This window comes from Carettochelys insculpta, chromosome 2 (assembly GCF_033958435.1).
Source record: "Carettochelys insculpta isolate YL-2023 chromosome 2, ASM3395843v1, whole genome shotgun sequence".
Taxonomy (NCBI): Eukaryota; Metazoa; Chordata; order Testudines; family Carettochelyidae; genus Carettochelys; species Carettochelys insculpta.
Genome location: NC_134138.1, coordinates 47,953,602 through 47,970,387, shown reverse-complemented (window position 1 = coordinate 47,970,387; position 16,786 = coordinate 47,953,602). Strand labels below are relative to the sequence as shown.

Sequence of the window (16,786 nt, the reverse complement as noted above, 5' to 3'; positions counted from 1 at the left end):
CAGAGAACAAGGGGGGGGCAAAGTGAGTGAGATAACATCTTCCATTGGTGGAAGAGATGCTTTTGTCAAGAAGTTGGTCCAATAGAAGACATCTCACCCAACTTTGCATGGTAAAATTGATTTAAGATCGAATTGTTGGTTTACGATAAGTTTACTTGCTGAAATTGTTTTAATGTTCTATGCTAATTCAGTAATGCTGAAAATTGCTTTTATCTTGCCTTGATAGAATTGTTCTGTTTGATATTTTCTGTCTTGTTAGAAGTTTGCTTTTGAAATTATCGAACTGTTTTGAGTGTGAGAGAGAAAATGTGGAATGTGACTGCGGAAAATGAAAGATGACAGTCAATTACAGAAGTGGAAGTGAAGAAGCCAGACACCAATGTCATCGTCTTGAGATCCTTATGGCCACATAGGAGTGCAGACTAACTACCCTAAAGTGAAAAAGTCATCTACCCTAAATCAAAAACAAGTTACAAAATTTATAAAAAATGGACAATAGCTATGAAAACAATGTGCTGTGAATGAAAGAAAAACTGTGAAAACAACCAGTTTGATTAATAAGCCAAGCAGAATACAGCAAAGTCCTTAGTCGTACATGAAAATGTTATATAAAAGATGAGTAAGAGTCAAAGGGCTTTGGTTTCATCCTGAAACAGAGCAATGGGTTGCAACCAACAGCCCAGCTCCCCTCACTCATGTTCAGTCTAACTGGCCACTAGATGACTAGAGCAACAGTAAGAACTGGTAATTAGAACACTAGCTGCAGCATCTCTCCATGTGTGGTGTTTGAACATATACATAGTTTGGTATCTCTTCTATACTTTTAAATAAACACTGCATTTTGCCTTGTCCATTGGAAAAAACCGTATGCATTCTAGAAGCATAAACTTGTCTCTGTCCAGCAGAGATTCAGTCAGAACAAAACTGGACATCAAAGAAGAGCAAGGTAAAAAGTGCACGCAAAGAGGAATTTGGGGGAACAAGGCTGCTTACAACAGAGGAAAAGAGGTATCAGTCACATAGTTGGGACCAGCATGAAAACAGGTACACAAGCAAGAGTCAGAGATAATAGCAAAGGGAGCCACAAAGTGATGCGCAGAGCAGAGAGCAATGGAGAGGATGTGATGCAGGTGGGAGAGAGGAATATGAACTTCACGTGGAAGCCAGTGGTGGTGTTTTGAATAAGAGTCAAACTGTACATTAACTAGCCGTGTTCTTCTCCCTTCAACTGTATGTCAGTTACACTGAAGTTTTATTGTAACATTAGAATGTAACCACTCAAGACAATGGCCATATATTTCTGTGTAGCTCTACTATGCCTAGCACAATGGAGATCCAATCCTAATTACAATTTCTGGGCACTACTGCAATTCAAATTGATCTGAAGGAATGAGAGACATGGCCAGAGTAGCAGACAGAGAAGATTACTGTAGCAACTAAATGTTGTCACCTTCTGTCAATCAAGGAGAAAAAGTACAATAGAATAAGTAAGATGAAACAATGGTGTGAAACCAGGTTTCATCCAAAAGATCACAAAAACATTGCTCTGCTCTGACAGATAATTCAAAATGTTAAAAAAAAAAAAAAAAAAGCTATTGTTTATCTTAATATGCAACTTTGTGCCAATACTGGCTTAATATACAATGAAACAATTACTCCTTTGTATATTTTTACAATTATTGAGATAAAGATTCACCAGAAACAGAACCCCATAAAAGACTGATAAGCCTCAAATATATTACTGTACCACTTACAAATCTGTACACCTTTTGGACATGGGAGTCGTAACTCAACTGCCAAAAGGCCTTGTTTTTCTACCCAGTTTCCCTTCTGAGGTGACCATGAAAAAAAGAGGAACCCATTAAAAAAAAAACACACACACACAAGTAAATTAGGAAAACTGTACATGCATTAAGAATTTTTTGGGGTATAGTAACAATTTGAAAGCATCTAAATTAAAACCAGTGGAGAACTGATTTTTTTCCTTTCAAAATGGAACAAACTGTGAAGATTAAAGGCCATATGTAATAAATCAGGTCTTTTTAAAAAAAGCGTACCTAAGTTGAGGCAAAACATATTTAAAGAAATTTAGGAAATAGTTTATTTCACTGCATCTTTTATCTGTGCACCAATTAGCAAACAATCAAGCAATTCAAAAAAAGTTTCACTTTCACATTGTAATGTATAAGACAATGCAGCAGTCTTGGCACTGCAATGCAACGTTGGGAAGAGAGATTTAAAAAAAAAAAAAAAAAAAAAATCAATAAATAGAAAAAAATCATAAAATTATTGGACCTAAGCAGTGCCAGTCTTGTTTTCCAGAATCAAATGGATAAACAGTTCAAATCTGGTCTATTTGTGTAAATAATGATGTAAGCTCTATTTTGAATAGGCATCTTCTTAAGACATATATGGAGGGGAATGTTAAATGGTCATTGGCATGTGTTTAATACGTTCATGTTACAAGTGATAGAAGCGAGTGCCAAAATCCTTTTATACAAACACCATCACACACTCTGTACACAATACTTAACTCAATGGAGTCCTTTTGCATCCCCAGATGTCTGAATGCCACACAAAGGAAAAGTAAAGTCTATTTTAAAAGCAATTTAGAAAGCTTAAAAACCATCTAGTCAAATGATATTTATCCTTGTTCTTGCTGTCCCATTTCAACTGCAGGTTTACTGAAACATATTATTCGAGTAAAATCCTTTGAAGGAATGTCTCAGTTTTTTTCACTGACTGCATAGGACACTTGCAAAGTTCATGGTTTTCATTAATATACACAGATATGTACTGGGTTTGGAGGGGAAGTGTACACTCTCTATGCATGAATTTCAGCAATAAAAAAATCTCATAGGTAAAACCAGTATGGGAATATTTTATTTGGCCTTTACTTATTTAACCAAAGTTGCACAAATACTGACACTGCATCAGCCAAAATTGGGTATTGTCAAAGAATTACTAAAATAGGCCCAGATATTTAAAACCTGTGAGGAATAGTTTTAATTAAGCCACTGGCACAGTGAGTGCAACCTTCGCCTGGAACTATAAGGCAAAAAAAAAAAAAAAAAAAGTGAAAACGAACAGATTTAAGAAGTCACAATGGCAGGTACTACATTTAAAAATTGATATTGTTTTATATCTTCAACTTTAAAAATTTAAAGAATTGAATAGAATTTCTATTTTAAAATAACTCCTCTGCAACATTTACAACCTAAAACTATAAAACAGTACACTGTTTATTTATGACCACCTTAGGAAAAAAGCCTGAAATCAGTAAGTCAGCAGAACATTAAGCACAATTAAATACTGAAGATTACATGTATCATTCAATGCTAGCACCACAAAACTATGTCGACATAAGTAGTATATAAATCAAATTTGACCTTCAAAAAGAATGAACTGTGCAAATAACTAACTGCTCAGACACAAGTAAACATCTATATTCTTTCAAGTGGAATCATACCTTCAAATGAACAGCTTTTGCCCCAGTGCTTGTGGAGGAGGAGGAAGAGAAAAGGAGAAATTGTTTCCTAGTGCATTTACAAATCAATCTTAACACTCAGATTTTGACTCTTAAAATCTAACAAGATTACCCTAGTAACCTAAAGCATTTAGAATGTTTAAAACTTAATTAGCATCATAAATTTTGAACAAACATGCTTAAGTCTATCTCTACTAAGACGTAGGAGCCTACATCCTTCTCCCCTCCATATTTCAATTTAGTTGCAATGCTCTTCTTCTCTGGGAAATAAAGAACGTGAATAAACAACCAACTTCATCTTCCTTCCTCTCTCAAATGGGATACACTAGATTATTAATTTTCCTGTCAAGTATGATTCGACTTATGAATTCCTATGGCAACCTTGAGAGTGCACAAAAGGGTGTCCCTTGGCATAAGAAAGAATGCTGCTGGTGAACAAAGGGGCTCAATTGCATCTCAATGCATTAATAACTGGTGTCCAACTGCATCAGACTATGTGGATTGTTTTTTTTGTCTGCAAAATGCAGATCTCTTAACTTGAAGGGAAAACGATGTATTATATACATTTTCAAGATCGTCACTATTGCTTAGTTCATATAAAGGGGTTTACATCTCTTGATGTCAATAAGACACAGACCCAAGCTAAAAACAAGACCACATTTATTTAATACAGACATGTTAATTAAGACAAGTCCTGTAAACCAGGAACACAATTCAAACACTCCGTTACGAAGTGTATATACTTTGACAACAGCCAGGATCTTTTCAATCCAGCCATTGAGGTTTTGTTTTGTTTTTTTGGAAAAAGTTGTTTAGCTACCATATGTGAACAATGTATCTCAGTCTTAATTCACTCACACTGCATAATGATCAGTTCAACAGCTTTCCAACTTTGAGATTCACATTTAAAAATCGCTGGGTTGTCACAATGAGAAAAGTGTGGAAAAGAAACCCAGAACTGGGAAAGGGAACACACACTTCCCAATAAGGTATTTTAGACTTATTGCAAATGGCTCCTGTGAGACCACCAGAGACAAATAAATCTACTCCCGTGTAGCGAGACAGACTCGGAGCTGGGAGTGCCCTGGCCCTGGGATCATCAGGGAAGGGGTGTGAAGAGATAAAGAACCTTCTCTCTGTGTCCATCCTCCTGGAGTGAGGCCCCGAGCAGTAGTAATCGTAGTAAGGCCGGGGGGACTGTTGGGGTTCTCAGAAAGCTTGCTGTAATATGACCCTGTTTCTGAGACTCCCACGGGTAGGAGGAGCTCTTGGAAAAGGAGGAAAAAAAAAACGAACACAACTCGGATCGGGCAGCGTGCACGTCCTCAGGAGACTCCCAGCGATTACACAACACAGGGCTGGCCCACAGTACAGTCAAAACAAGCTAAGATAAGGTTACTATCTCCCACCGGCTGGTGAAAACACCGGGCGTGCGCTCTGTCGGGGACTGCGAACGGTGACCTTGGGGCCGAGAAGAAAAGGAGCCAAGAGATTTTAAACCCGCCACCCACTGTCGCCCCACACGCGTGCGGCTCCCTTCCACAGCAGTAGGGACAGCTGCACCAATTCAATGACCGGTCGGGACTAGGCCAAGGGGGTCGTCCCTATCCCCGCCCCGACACACAGCAGAGAGTTGAGGGCGCCTACATCTCGGCGGAGCAGGGCAGGCTCGGTGAAGGCCGGGGGGGGTCCCTGTCTTCCCCACCCCTACTACTGACCCCTACAGACTTACAGCACCTCGGGGCTAGCACCACCTTTTATACAGAATAGCCAGACCCCAACCACGGGGTCTTACTGTCAATAGTCTGTTTCAAGTATGGGGGTGGGGGGCAGATCCACCTCGCCGCCGCCAGCTGGCCCCTGGCAGGAGGGAGCCCCCGCCTGGCCCTCCTCCCGCATGCGATGTCCTGATCCCGGGGCGGTGCACGGGCTCTCCGCAACCCACGGGGCTATTGCAGAGGCTGCAGGGCTGCTGCTTCCCCCTCCCCGCTGCTGCCGGTGGTCGCTGTGGCCACCGCCGCCGCCGCCAGCTGCAGACGTCTGACCGCCTCCTTGATGAGGTTACCGGAAAGGATGAGCTGCTGCAGGAGCCGGTGCGGATCTTCCTCTTCGACCGCCGCTTCCCCGGGCCCCGGCCGCTTCCTCCGCAGCCAGCCGCGGCCGCACAGCTGCTTGGCCACCCGCTGGCTAGTCTTCCCCGGGCGCTGGGGTTCCGCGAGCTGGTGCGGCTGTAAGGGAGCCGGGCCCCGCGGGGCCAGGAGGCCGCCGCCGCGGGGGGCGTAGGGTGCGGCGCGGCCCCGGGCGCTGGCGGGCGGCGGGTGCTTGGGGCCGCGGGGGGCCGGTGCCCGCTGGGCGCTTAGCTGCAGCACCTCGCCCAGCTTGGCCACCAGAGCGTCCACCTCCTTGGAGCCTGCCTGCCCCACGGCGACCGAGCGCTCCAGCAGCAGGAAGCGCTCCCCGGGCCGACACGGCATCTCGGCCGGCTCCACGCGCCGCGACGCAGCTACCCCGACTCGCAGCAGCCAGCTGCTGGGCTCGGTTTGTAAACAATGGGTGACGCGAGAGCGTGGGCAGGTCCCACCTCGCTGGGCGGGGGGGCAGAGGGCCCGACCACAGCCGAGCGCGGGGACCAACGCGCGCGCCCACGGAGCCCTCCCAGCCGAGCTCCTGCGCCCTCTCTGTCACCCCTATCAGCCGCCAGTCCCAACGGCGGCGAGAGGCAGTGGACGAGGGCGATTCTGATCTCCCCTCCCGCTTCGCCGTATATGGGCTCGTCCGCTTTCAAACCCCGCACCTCGAGGGGCGGGGCGGGGTTTCTCTGATCGGTAGGAGGAGCCTGCTGGGAAAGGGGCGCGAGACAGCGAGGGTGGAGCCCGGAGGGGCACGAGGCTGTGTGGGGGACGGAACTTTTTTTCTTTTTTTTCCCTGAGGGTCCTTGCGCGGTGCGTTGCCCGCGAGGTGTCCGTTGGGGGCTGTAGGCGTGTGTGGGCGGAACGACACTCGTCCCCGTTGCCTCGCGGCCGTCGGGGCGTTGGGATAGACCAGGGACCGGGCACGGAGGCGCCCCCCAGTTGACTGTCTCCTGGCCAGTCTCTTTCAGGCACGGGACCGGATTAAGGCTAGTCACGCGGGGCCGTGCAAACTGCCTTACTTCTGGGGCGCGGAGCGGTCTGCAACCCGGTGGTGTTGGTTCCCTTTCCTTCCCTGGCTCGCGGAGTAGCACCGCGTGCGCCGTGCTCGCCGAGCCGCACACTCTGCCATGCCCCCTCAGCCCCTGCCTGGGGCCCTGCCTCGGCTCTCTCCATCCCCCTCCCTCCCCTGCTGCCTCTTCCCCGCTCTCGTTCATTTTCACTGGGCTGGAAGGGGGGGGGGTTGGGTGAAGGGTTTTGCTGGGGGTGTGGGCTCTGGGCTGCTGCATGGGGTTGGGGGTGCAGCCTCTTGGAGGGAGTTTGAGTGCAAGTGGGAGTTGGCCGAGGGAAGGGGCTTGTGATGTGGGAGCCGTGAGGGGTGTGGGCTTAGGGTAGTGCTGATCTTGGGCAGCTCCCAGGAAGCAGGAACGTGACCCTCAAGCTCATAGGTGCTGCCTCTTGTCTGCAAGTACTGCCCCCCATCTTCTCTTGGCACTGGTTCCATTCCCATCCACACCTTATTCTAATCTTTTTTCTTATATTGCACCTGTCACCTTCGTATCTAAGCACCTACGACTTCCCTGGGATCCTATTTAAGTGTTTACTTTCTGGACTTCAAAATATTTCTTATTAGGAGTCTGCATGCTGTATGTGGTTACTCACAGAAGTGACTTCATTTATTGCAGTAATTCAGGTGAAGCCAGCGGGTCTACTTGCACAAGTGCAGTTACCTGCACGCGTAACTGTTACCTGGATATAGTTCTAGGTTAAAAGTAAATATACAGGCATTCTCTCCCCCATACCTATGAGCCACTTACTTAAACTGAAAGTGTGCCTATGTCAAGATTAAGGCAGTGACATGATTCATATCATGTCCAAAAATATTTTTAACATTCAGAATTTTGGAAGGTGAATTTACACAGTTGTGAAATATTCCATATTGAGACCCATTTGTCCACAGAACATCAGCAAGGTTGCCTCAGTGATGTGCGTCAACCTTTGCTTGGAGAAATTGCCTGTGGTGGCAGTTCAGTCTCCATGCCTGTTCTCATCCTTTGTTTCTCTTCTCAGATTGGCAGCAGAAAGTAGTCAGTCATGATGCTCTGTATATAAGAGAGAAAGAGATGTGGATTGGGGTCACATGGGAACTTGACTGAGCTTTACAAGAAATTTATCGAAAGCGATTGTCAAAAATATGGTGCTGCTGAGTCAGGGTAGATTAGGTGAGCTAGAAGTGAAAGATACTGTATTTAGTTACACTCTTTCTTACTATGTAATTATTTATAAATGCTTTATCACCAGCATAGTAATATCTGCAGGCTCCTCTTAAGATGGGGACCCTGTTGTGTTAGATATTGGGAAAGCATACAAGATACATGCTCTGCTCCCTGCTGCAGAAATCTTACAATGTAAAAAAGACCTCTAATAATCACTGTACACCACTGTGGGGTGCCTATCAGGGTTCTATGTGTGGCCCTTGAGACATTTTGTTTATTGCCCACAGGCAGGGTTGCCAGACTCCACTGGTTTGTATCCATGTATTTACTTCCACCATTCTTAATGAAGTGACACACATGTAAAGCAAGGGCACATGAAATGAGGTGTAAGCTGATTACACATACTGACTGTGAGAGCCATGTGCTTCTCTTTATCCAATCAGAGTGCTGCTATGGTTCGGTTGGCACACCTTGCAAATTCTAGATACCCAAGTGCAATTAGCAAAACTATCCTGGGAGACTCTTTGTTAGGTCAAACTTGCATCCCACTGAGATGAAAGAGGGCCACTCCTCTGGCCCTTTCTGTAACCTGGGTTGCCCATCACTGCTAGATATGTCCAAATATGCATTATCTGAATATTCTGGTCTGGGCCCCTTATCTCTATAGCTGTGTTGATATAACCTCCTAGTGTAGATGCAGCTCAGTCGACCTAGCTACCACTGCTCAGGAAGACTGATTACCTTCAGTAGTGGAAAAACCTCTTCATTTGCTCCAGCAAGTGTCTATGCTACAGCTATACCATGGCTTTAGTTCTCTAATATGGATATGGCCTGAATTTATGTTGTGTACCAGTGAGGTCCATACACTGTACTTCTTTCATTAGTGTTGTATTCTGACCTCTGTGTTCACAAAAAGAAGAGCAAAAAAAATCTTTAAACGTGAAAATGTTTGTTCTGGAATAGACAGTAAAACCATATCAGCTCTCTAGGAACACCATACATTGCTACAATTTGTGGATTTTCCATCCGCGTGGATTCCTATTCTTGGACAAAAGGAAAAGTTCTGTGATCTTTTAAATTTCACTTTGCTCATGCTGTCAGATTTGCTGTCTCTTACTTAGACCTTGCAGTGCCCAGCAGACCAAAGCCTAAAAAACTTTAAAAATCTGGGCCCTTTATTCCAAATTAAAGTGGCCTTAATTCAGTTTAGTTTAATTCACTTTGCAAGTGAATTAAGCAAACTCAAATTATGGACGGTTCAGTCCTGAATGAGAGCATCTAGAAGGGGCTTTAGTGCAATTTAACTAATTCACTTCACATTCATACCCAATACAACTTTAACATTCCTCAAGGTCCCCATGAGGACAAGCTCTTAGTGACTTGCTCAAGATCATGTAAAATGTCTGCATAGCACATGGCTCCCTGTGCTGCCCCTCTGAAATAACGGAGCTAAATTGAATTGGTTTAATGGCCAGCGTTAAACCAATTCAATCTAGTTCCATTATTTCAGTGGGGGCAGTGCAGGGACCTGCCTGCACTGCATGTGGGGGAAGTGAGCAGGGGGAGGGGAGGGGAGGCCATGCCTGCCCCTGCTGAAGCTGCTCAGCCAGCCTGGGGAAGAAGAGATGGGGGGAGGCTTCCTATGAGTGCAGCTTCCCTCCACGTGGGACCAGCACCTCCTCCCTAGTAGCGTAGTGTCCCCCAGCTCCTCCTCACTCCAGAACAGCCAACAGAGCCTGTTCAGCTCCCTGTAGGAGCTGGCTCCAGTACCTGGTGAGTCTGGCACTGGTGCCACTGGGTGGGGAGTGGCTGGGAAAATTGCAGATACTTTTTGGCCTGAGAAGTTTAGAGGGAGTCTGAGGGGCAGGGGACCCAGAGCGCATGCAGGCAGGGGGACCCAGAGTGTGTGTGGAGGGAGTGCAGAGGGTGGGCAAGTAAGATCTGGATTCATTGGGCAGGTTGGGGCAGGGCAGCTGAGGCGAGTTAAACCTGGGGATGGGGGGGTAATTTGGTGCTGATAGGGGTTAAGCCTGGGGGTGGGAGGGGTGTGATGGGGGGGTAAAGCTTGGGGGTAAGGGGCAGATTTGGGGGCTGAGGTTGGTAAAGCTTGGAGATGGGGGTAACTTAGCTTTCTAACTGGTACAAATCGTGTGTGTGCACTATTCTTAAAATACGGGTTACAAAGTACAGTTTGATGTTATTTATTAAGGATCATATTGTATTTACGTGCATTGCGGCCTTTGAAGTATTGATTTTGTAACTGAATTTCAAAAAATGGCTTTTCTCACTATTTTGGTTGCAGACCCCTGCCTTAGCCAGTAGAGCCCAATGTGCATCATCTGGACTGCTATTTTTAGCCCACTAGCACAAGCCCCTTTAACACGAGTCTGTTGGAGCTAAAGTGAGAGGCTCCCTCCCAGATACAGCATAGACCTACCCATAGGAAGTCTGTAGTATAGGTGGGAATTGATCCTAAGTTTCCTGAGGCTAAGTATAATGATGCAGTAATGACACCATTCTTCTCTATGGCATACAGGAAGTACAGTTTTTTTGTTTGTTTTTTGTTTTTTTAAGATGGTATTTAATGCTGGTAAGAACATCCGCACCTGGTCTACACATCATTGTCACCACTGAAAATTAATTTTGGGACATTGTTTTCTCTTGAAGATAAAGCCTTATCTGATTCTGATTGGAGAAGATCTGATTAGAGAAGGTCCAGAGAAGAGCAACTAGAATGATAAAAGGTCTGGAGAACATGACTTATGAAGAAAGGCTGAAAGAATTGGGCTTGTTTAGCTTGGAAAAAAGAAGATTGAGGGGGGACATGATAGCGGTTTTCAGATATCTTAAAGGGTGTCATAAGGAGGAGGGAGAAAACTTGTTCTTCTTGGCCTCTGAGGAGAGAACAAGAAGCAATGGACTTAAACTGCAGCAAGGGAAGTTTAGGTTGGACATTAGGAAAAAGTTCCTAACTGTCAGGGTGGTCAAGTACTGGAATAAGTTGCCAAGGGAGGTTGTGGAATCTCCCTCGCTGGAGATATTTAAGAACAGATTAGATAGATGTCTATCAGGGATGGTGTAGATAGTGGTCGGTCCTGCCGTCGGGGCAGGGGACTGGACTCGATGGCCTCTCGAGGCCCCTTCCGGTCCTAGTGTTCTATGATTCTCTCATTAAGAAAATTAATATGAAGACTACACAAGCTGGGAAGAATATCTTCCAAAAATAAATGTAAGTGGAAAGGATGAACATAAACCTATGATTAATACAGCTATGTGCACATAATCTTTGACAAGTTAAAACAGGGTAATTAAAAAGAATGCCTAACAGGTAAATTAACAGTCGACTTGGCTGATGGGTGGATGTTTTTTAACCTTGGCCTGACAAATTTCTTTGGTATTGGCTATTGTTCCATTTTGGAGGTCATCAGAATTTACCACAACAAACAGTCATCTAAGCCATTTTATTAAAAAAGTTGCCATAACTGAAAACAGCTGTGGCTGAGAGGTGGTTCCCATCTGCCCACACTCCAGTCCCAACATGAATGGCTCTCCTTACTGAGCCCCACTTCCCTGGAGGGATGGGACAGGGGCCAGCTATCCTGTGCTGACTGAGGTTCCATGGTGCTGCTGTATCATTACATTTAGGGGGGATTCTGACTTAGAGGTATTCAGTCATAATCCCACAGATGATAGCTTTGTCCCACTGGCTCCTCAGACAAGCACATACACCAAATGTCTGAACCTCTTGTACTGAGCAGGATTACTATTGCAACACATCATCAATAAGGCAAAATTAACCTGTCTCACAAGGGTCTAAACCCAGCTCATGTGCCTTATTAGTGGGTGAGCAATTCAACACTTGGTGAATTCTGCTTCACAATGGTAGGAAGAGCCGACATCGAATGATCAAAAAGCGACATCGCTATGAACGCTTGGCTGCCACAAGTCAGTTATCCCTGTGGTAATTGTTCTGACAACTCCTGCTTAAAATCCAGAAACGCAAAAAGTCAGAATGTTCATGAGGACCTACTTCCACCATCTGTATTTATACTGAAAATTAAGATCAAGCAAGCTTCTACCCTTCTGCTCCATGGGAGATTTCTGTACTCCCTGAGCTTGCCTTAGGACATCTGGGTTACCGTTTGGCAGGTGTATCACCCCAGTCAAACTCTCTGCCTAACGCTGTCCCTGGAGCAGGTCATGTGCACTTGGATCCAGAAGCAAGAGCCCCTTGGGGCTCGGTCCCGTCTTACCGGCTAAGTGAAAAAACTATAAGAGCGGTGGTACTTCACTGGCAGCCCAGGAGCATCCCACTCATTCTGCACCTCTCATGTCTCTTCACAGTGCCAGACTAGAGTCAAGCTCAACAGGGTCTTCTTTCCCCACTGATTCTGCCAAGCCTGTTCCCTTGGCTGTGGTTTCACTAGATAGTAGGTAGGGACAGTGGGAATCTTGTTCGTCCATTCATGTACATCACTAATTAAATGACAAGGCATTTGGCTATTCCAAAAACTCAGGCAAGTTTCTTTTTTGGGTTATTTGAAGTGTTTCCACACTCCTGGTGGCCCATCCAACCAGTTTTGCCAAGTCCAGTAAGCAGTTACGAGTAATATAATCATTATGAGAATCCCAGAAAAGGGGTGGGAGAGATAGTATGGATAAGAGAAAGTTAGAAGCTAGGGGGTCAACTCATGAGGGATAGTGCCTCATGGAACATCACTTGATTTTAATAGATTTTTTTCCACTATTGGTAACAGTGTTTATCACATTGGTAGAATACAATTACATTATACGACAAAAACCTGACTTCCTTTCAATCAGCTGAGGACAACGGAGGACATTGGCCATCCCTTCAGAACGGTGCTCGCCTATTTCTCAGGAATGACTGACCCATGCTTAACTTCTCTTCACGTGGAAAACTGAATGACCTCCTGGAACGGAAAGTCAGTCGTCTGAGTCGTGAGCAACCCCTTATGGACTTCAAAGAAAAGCTGGCCACCAGGTATACCCAAAAGTTTCATTGGCCCCAGAGTACACTGGCAACCAGGTAAACCCTGCATAGAACCTTCGACTAGGTTGACCTGGGGCCCAGCCAGACTTTGAACAGTTTTTGCCCCCCCACATCCCCTTTCCGGCCAGGGTTGACCTCATATCTGCGGCTGGACTTTTTGTGTTCCCCCCACTGCCAGCCACGATTGACCTGGTGGCTGGAGCTTCCCAGGGTTGACCTGGTGTCCACAGTCAGCATTAGTAAAATTTTTGGCCTCCCTTCTAACCGGGGTTGACACCCCCAGAGATTCCTGGGGTTCACCAGCTCACTCTGTTGGCCATGTGTGGCCCCACTGAGTCTCACAGCTGGCTGGGTTTTCGGAACACTGGGTGGGCTGATGATGCCTCTTGTCCTCACACGACCAAAGCGTCGAGATGGCTGGAGGGGGTCCACGCCACCCACAAAAGAGGCAGCACATGAGAGGGCTGGGGGCTGGAAAGCGGTGTGGAAAAGAACAAGGAGGAGGGGCCCAGTTCACCTGAACACCAGACTGACCCCAACCCTTTGCGGGAAGAGTGCTGGCCTGTGAAGGGCCCTCCCCATTGAGCCCATGAGCACCCCATCCATCCGAAGGTGGAGCGAGAGAGGCACTGGACTCCTCCCTCCACACCACATAGGAGGTAGGTGAGGGTGGAGCCAGCCATCAGAAGTCAGACTCACGCCAGCTGGGTCAGCTCCAGGGAGGAACCAGGGTGGCCAGAGCCAGAAAGAGCCAGGAAGGAAAGTAGGGTGGGTTGCGTCCCAATGCATCCACCTTGCTCCCTTCATAGAGGTTAGGGAGAATATGGGGATTGGCCCTGAGGCTCAGCTCTGGTTCTCACCAGGTCCCAGAGAGGCCCTGAGTTACAGAGGGAAGAGGTCTGGGTGGGTGTCTATGGAAGAGGTCTGCCCGCAGTGCCCTGGAAATTGAGAGCTGTGGGGGAAGGCGGTGCGAGGTGGGTCTTGGAAGCCTGAGTCATACCCCACGCCCCCACATGCATCTGCTAAGCACCCTGGTTGAGGTCCTAGAACTCACTTTGGATCTGCTCCTTAAGTCCTGGTCCCTGGAGGTTTGGGCCCAGGCCATGCCTTGGACCCAGCGGATGTTCCTGCAGACATCTGCCAAGCGCCCTGGTCGGGGCCCTGGAACACACTTTGGATCAGGCCCTTAAGGCTCATTCCCTGGAGGCTCAGGTGCGAGAAACCTGTTTTTAAAAATCTCTGCGGACCTGTCAAAACTTTGGAGGTGAAAGTTACATCACCGTCAGTCTGTGGGACCGACCTGGAAAAGTGAACAACCCCCTGGAATGGAAAGTCGGTCGACTTAGTCATGAGCAACCCTTACGATCATCTGAAGAAAAGCTGGCCACCAGGTAAACCCAAAAGTTTCAATGGCCCAAGAGCGAACCGGCCACCAAGGTAAACCCCATATAGAACCTTCAGCTGGATTGAATTGGTACCCCAGCTGGACTTTGAACAATTTTCGACCCAGCCCCGCCACCTTCCAGCTGGGCTTGACCTGGTGGCTGGAACTTCCTGGGGTTGACCTGCTGGCTGGAGATTCCCAGGGTTGACCTCTCTCACAGCTGTGTGGCCCCGTTGAGCCTCACAGCTGGCTGGGTTTTCAGAGCCCTGTGTGGGCAGACGGTACCACTTGGCTTCAAGTGACCAAGGCATTGAGATGACCAGAATGGGGGGTCCCACCACCCTACCCACAAAGGAAGCAGCGCATGAGAGGGACAAGCGACAGGCCCGTGCCCGGTCCCCACCGAGCCCATGGAGGGGCAGAGGGTTTCACCCTCCCACCCCAGGCACATCCCTTGGAACGCAGCTGCAGAAAAGAAAAAGAAGAAGGGTCTCAGTTCCCCTGAACACCAGACTAACCTCTACCCCCCGCAAGAAGTGTGCAGACCCACGAGTACCCCAGTGACCAGAAGGAGGAACGAGAGAGGCACGGGACTCCTCACCCACATCCCGTGGTGGGGGAGGGTGGAGCTGGCCATTGGAAGTTGCATCCACGCCTGCTGGGTCAGCTCTGGGGAGGAAATGGGATGGCTAGAGCTGGAAAAAGCCTGGAAGAAGGTGGCTGAGGTTGTGCCCCAATGCATCCATCTTGCTCCCTTTGTAGAGGTCAGGGAGGATACAGGGATTGGCCCCCAAGGCTTGGCTCTGGTTCTCGCCAGGTTACAGAGAGAGGAGGTCAGGTCTGGGCGGGTGCCTCGGACACGGCAGTGGCTCACCTGTGGTGCCCTGGAGATGGAGAGCCATCTGGGAAGATGGCACAGAGTGGGTCTCAGAAGCCTGAGCATACATCTGCCAAGCACTCTGGGCGGGGTCCTGGAACGCACTTTGGATCAGGCCCTTATGGCTCGTTCCCTGGAGGCTCAGGTACAAAAAACCTGTTCTTAAAAATCTCCACGGACCTGTTGAAATCTTGGAGGCAGAACTTATATCGCTGTCAGTCCATGGGACTGACCCAGAAAACTGAACAACCCCCTGGAATGGAAAGTCAGTCAAGCAACTCCTTACAGACGTTCAAAAAAAGCCGGCTCCCAGATAAACCCAAGAGTTTGGATGGCCCAAAAGTGAACTGGCAACCAGGTAAGCCCTGTATAGGACCTTTGTCTGGGTTGAACTGCTGCCCTGGCTGGACTTTGAAAAATTTTCACTACCCCGTCCCCATTTTTGGCAGGGATTGACCTTTTGTCCTGGGCTGTCATGGGTCTGGCCTAGTCCTCTCCTCCCCTTGGGTATGCTTGGAGAATTTTTTTCCTTAACTAAGGGTTAGGGTAGGTAGGTAACCCTAACTTGAATCGTCCTCAACAGCAGAGCATGGGGTCGGCAGGGGGCTGGGTGCCTACTGCCATACTGCACCAAACACCCCGATCTTGGAAGGTAAACTGTTTCAAACCTGGCTAGTACTTGGATGGGGGACCGCCTGGAAATCCCAGGTGCTATAGGCAGTTTTTGCCAATCCCGAGGATGGTGTGTGGGGCGGGGAGGGTGCGGAACACATATGCCTTATCCACCGTTGCTCAGGGATGCTGAATAAACTGTTTCCCCCCGTGCTGCAGGGAAGGTTGTCAATCTATCATAATTATGTAGGCTAATGATCTGCCAGTTTTCAGGGACATTTAAAACAGAGATTAAAAAGACTGGAGCTTTTCATCTTGGAAAAGAGGAAACTAAGGGGGATATGACAGAGGTCTATAAAATCATGACAGGTATGGAGAAAGTAAATAAGGAAAAGTTATTCACTTGTTTCCACAATGTAAGAACTAGGGGGTAGGCATAAAACAGACAAAAGGAAGTTTTTTCTTCACGCAGCGCACAGTCAGCCTGTGGAATTCCTTGCCAGTGGATGATGGGAAGACCAGGACTTTAACAGGGTTCAAAACAGAACTAGATACATTCATGGAGGTTAGGTTCATCAGTACTTATTAGCCAGGATGGGTAGGAATGGTGTCCTACTAGCCCCTGTTCATTAGAGGCTGGAAATGGATGACAGGAGAGCGATCAATTCAATGAGGACCTGTTCTGTTCACTCCCTCTGGGGCATCTGCCATTGGCCACTGTTGGCAGACACGATACTGCACTAGATGGACTTTTAGTCTGTCCCAGTATGGCCATTCTTATATTCTTATGACACATGTCAAAGTATGAAGGCCAATCACATGCCTTCTTTAGTAATCCTGAAGAAGCAAGCATATGTCGTGCTTTCTGAGCTTTGCATCCATTTAGTGCAAAAAACAAAATCTGAAGTCCCTCTGAAGCCCTTGTAAACCTATGTAATCTCAGATAGAGAAGTGGGAGCATGTGGACATGTATGCTTGTGTGTACACACACAAAAAAGTGTCGTGAAAATTATAACTCATCATAAAGGAACTGAATTATTATATCTGAAATTTCCAAAAGTTATTATTTC

General features: G+C 47.2%; 1 protein-coding gene and 1 long non-coding RNA gene across 3 annotated transcripts in view; one reads left to right on the top strand and one right to left on the bottom strand.

Moving 5' to 3' along the window:
- Nucleotides 1–4,130: 4,130 nt before the first annotated feature.
- Nucleotides 4,131–6,214, bottom strand: LOC142008492 (GSK-3-binding protein-like). The gene has a single exon (XM_074985693.1). The coding sequence runs from the start codon at nt 5,959–5,961 to the stop codon at nt 5,437–5,439; it is 525 nt and encodes a 174-aa protein (XP_074841794.1). The 5' UTR covers nt 5,962–6,214; the 3' UTR covers nt 4,131–5,436.
- Nucleotides 6,215–6,435: 221 nt separating this feature from the next.
- LOC142009217 (uncharacterized) overlaps nt 6,436–16,786 on the top strand; it is an 81,142-nt gene continuing 70,791 nt past the window's right edge. The window contains exon 1 of one of the 2 annotated variants that reach the window (XR_012644381.1): nt 6,436–6,587. This is a non-coding gene — a long non-coding RNA (uncharacterized LOC142009217). Of the gene's footprint in view, nt 6,588–12,697; nt 12,835–16,786 lie in introns of those variants that run through there. The other variant, XR_012644383.1, reaches the window with a different exon arrangement.